This window comes from Salvia splendens, chromosome 14, assembly GCF_004379255.2.
Source record: "Salvia splendens isolate huo1 chromosome 14, SspV2, whole genome shotgun sequence".
In the NCBI taxonomy this organism is placed as follows: domain Eukaryota; kingdom Viridiplantae; phylum Streptophyta; class Magnoliopsida; order Lamiales; family Lamiaceae; genus Salvia; species Salvia splendens.
The window spans coordinates 24489236-24492893 of record NC_056045.1 but is presented as its reverse complement, the minus strand read 5'-3'; the positions used below and the strand labels follow the sequence as shown (position 1 = coordinate 24492893).

General features: G+C 46.1%; 1 protein-coding gene across 1 annotated transcript; it reads left to right on the top strand.

The window, feature by feature from the left end:
* Positions 1-232: 232 nt before the first annotated feature.
* On the top strand, positions 233-3234 carry LOC121763433 (protein SMAX1-LIKE 3-like). Its single transcript, XM_042159443.1, has 3 exons — positions 233-1481; positions 1573-1750; positions 2258-3234. The coding sequence occupies exons 1-3, from the start codon at positions 340-342 to the stop codon at positions 3068-3070; spliced, it is 2133 nt and encodes a 710-aa protein (XP_042015377.1). The 5' UTR covers positions 233-339; the 3' UTR covers positions 3071-3234.
* Positions 3235-3658: the final 424 nt, after the last annotated feature.

Below are 3658 nucleotides of genomic sequence, written 5' to 3'. Positions count from 1 at the left end.
CTCCTCCTTGTCAGCACATGCATTCCACTTTCCCACTGCAACATTCGACTTTGGACTAATGCACTATTTCTATAATTGCCATCACAACCATACATTATTCCTCATACATATAGGTATGTATTCCTATACACCCAAACATAAGTGTCACAAATCAGATAACACACTTTTACTTTTATTCAAAATTTATTTTATTTTACCTCATCTACAAGAAAAGAATCCCCATTCTCCCCTGTCTATATTTAACAGTCTTCCTAACAAATTCCCCAACAACAAACACACACACAACATCCACTAATGTTTTTTCCATTTTCATGCAACATAATAACCAATTGAAACAAAATGAGAGCTAGCGGCAGTTGTGCGGTGCAGCAAGCCCTGACGGCGGAGGCGGCCGGGATGGTGAAGCAAGCAGTGGTGCTGGCGAAGCGCCGCGGCCATGCACAAGTGACCCCACTCCACGTGGCCAGCACCATGCTCTCGGCCTCCCCCGGCGGCCTCTTCCGCGTGGCGTGCCTCGACTCCCACTCCCACCCCCTCCAGTGCAAGGCCCTCGAGCTCTGCTTCAACGTGGCCCTCAACCGCCTCCCGGCCTCCTCCTCCCCTTCTCCGGCCATCTCCAACGCCCTCGTCGCCGCCTTCAAGCGCGCCCAGGCCCACCAGCGCCGCGGCAGCTCCACAGACAACATCCAGCAGCAGCAGCAGCCTCTCCTCGCAGTGAAGATCGAGCTCGAGCAGCTCATCATCTCCATCCTCGACGACCCCAGCGTCAGCAGGGTCATGAGAGAGGCCGGGTTCTCGAGCACGCAGGTCAAGATCAACGTCGAGAAAGCAATCTCCTTGCACCTCTCCACCTCCTCTCCCTCTCCCTCTCCCTCTCCCTCTCCCACACCAAAACAAACCATCTTCTCATCTCCAGCCACCCCGGCAGCAGAAGCCAGGAACGAAGATTTGGATGTGATAATCAACACTTTACTACTATTTAAGAAGGACAAAAGGAGCTTGGCCTTAGTGGGAGAGAACACATCCAGCTTAGAAGCTACTGTGAAAGCGCTGATGGAGAGGGTTGAGAGAGGGGAGGTGGCGGAGTCTTTAAAAGAGGTGAAGTTCGTAAGCATCCCGCCGCTCTACACCTTCAGCAACCTCCACCGCGACCAGGTGGAGCTCAAGATAAGGGAGCTCACGCGCCTCGTGCAGAGCCTGGTCGGGAGAGGGGTGGTGCTGTATCTTGGAGATTTGAAATGGATCAGTGATTATGTGGAGAGGGAAGGGAGCTACTACTGCTCTGTGGAGCACATGATCATGGAGATCGGGAGATTGGTTTGGAGCGTTGGAGAGATTGAGAGGTTTTGGCTGATGGGGATTGCCACATTCCAAACTTACATCAAGTGTAGAAATGGCTACCACTCTCTCCAAACTGTTTGGGGGCTCCATCCTCTCACCATTCCTGTTAATAGCTTGGCCTTCACCCTTGTTTCCCAAAGGTATATTTGTTTTCCAAGATTTATCATTACTATAACCTAAGTTGATTAAGAGTGTGTAAATACTGATTTAGAAATTTCTGAGTTGGTTCAGTGATGAGAAGAGTGAAGGTGGAGAAAATGGAAAGGTGAAGCTTTCTTGCTGCGTGGAATGTTCGGAGAAATTCCACGGCCAAGTACGAGACTTGGAAGCCGGTGCTAACGGCCCAGCCTTGTCAAGATTGCCTTCTTGGCTTAAAGATGAAAGTAGAAGACTAAATGACAAATACCAGGTGCCTACCTATCTCGTGTTTTAGTATTGTATACTATATAGTCCAAAATAATCATACCCCTACAAAAAGTGGAACGGATATTTCCGATAGTACACAAGCCCGTTCGATAATTGCACGTTGGATATTTCCGTTGGTACACAAGCCCGTTCGATTAATTGCACATTGGTAAAAATTCGCCGACAGAGAATGTCTGTTGGAACATCCTACTAATGGACACGAGTCCGTTGGTAATATTATTGTTGTCGTGCATCTTAGTCACGAATGACAACGGATAAATATCATGCTAGCTATTTGGAGTGTAAGGCCTTCACTTAGTCCTTCCTCTATGTTTTTTGATAAATAAACTAAAAATTTAAAGGTCACGTTACAATGAATTCGAACACGAGACCTCTAACATTAGGCAATAGTAACCAGACTATTACTAGGCTAGCGCACGCACACAAGTCTTCCCTCTTCTTATCCTACTTGTTTCGTTCATAGCAATAATTAACTAATTATTGATTTCAGAAATCTGATGCGATGAAGGAGCTATGCAAAAAATGGAACTCATTCTGCAGCTCAGTTCACAAAACACCTTCCTCCTCGTCACCACCATCACTCGGGGACGCCATGGACACGGACGGAACACAAAGGTTCAAAGAATTCAACGCAGAGAATCTGAATCTCCTATGCAATGCGCTGGAGGAGAAGGTTCCATGGCAGAAAGAGATCATCCCGGAGATCGCGGGAACAGTTCTGCAGTGCAGGTCGGGAATGCTGAGGAGGAAAAGCCACAGCAGCGACGTTAAAGAAGAGACGTGGCTCCTTTTCCTCGGCCCGGATCAGAACCAGGCCAAGGAGAAGATCGCCAGAGAGCTGGCCAAGATCGTGTTCGGCTCACATTCAAACTTCGCATCATTCGGACTGAGCACCTTCGTGGATTCGGATAGCCGGAACAAGCGGGGGAGGGACGAGTGCAGGAGCTTCATCGATAGGTTTGCGGAGGCGGCGGCGGCGGATCCTCACCGCGTTTTCTTGGTGGAGGATTTGGAGGAGGCGGATCAGGGCTTGCAGATGGGGATCAAGAGGGCGATTGAGAAGGGGAGGATTATTGGTCAGAATGGGGAGGAGGTTGGCCTCTGCGATGCAATTGTTGTGTTGAGCTGCGAGAGTTTCAACTCCAGATCGAGGGGGTCTTCTCCTGGTGATGATCGGAAAGAGGAGGAGGCGGGCGGTTTCTTGGATTTGAATATGTCGTTTCAAGATCAGGGTGATGATGATTTGGGAATTCTTGAAAATGTTGATAGGCGCGTAGTTTTTAAGATTCAGGATTTGCGGTAGTTTTTTCTTCTTTTTTCATTCATTTTCTAGGTAAGTTGGGTTATTTTATTGGGTATAATAGAATTCTCAGTTCCCATCATAATTTCTAAGTCGAAAATATGAATTTAATCCATATACTGAAACTTGGGAGTACTAGAAGAAGTACTTGAGCTAGAGTAATTGAATATTGGCAAAATAGCAAAAAAATAAATCACAAAATTTTGGTCAAATTTTAGTCTATCACTTAACATTCAAAATGACCAATTAAATTGTAAGTTTGCGATTTTCTGTTGTCTCATAAAGTTGAATTTGGGGAGAATTGAACACGACATGGACGCCGAGAACGTATGACGTGTACGGCGGAATTGAATATGTTTTTTGAGCTTTTGAAATATTGATGTATTATGTTCACATCATGCTCAATTCTAACGTCCACGTCATGCTCAATGCTCCACAAATTTAATTTCATTGGATAATTTGGAGAATAGTCAAAAGTATGATTTACTATCTACTAATTAGTTACTCCCTCCGTCCTACAATAATTGTCACTCTTATTGTGGGCACGAGTTTTAAGAAATTTAAAGAAAAGTTTATTGGAAAAGTTAGTGG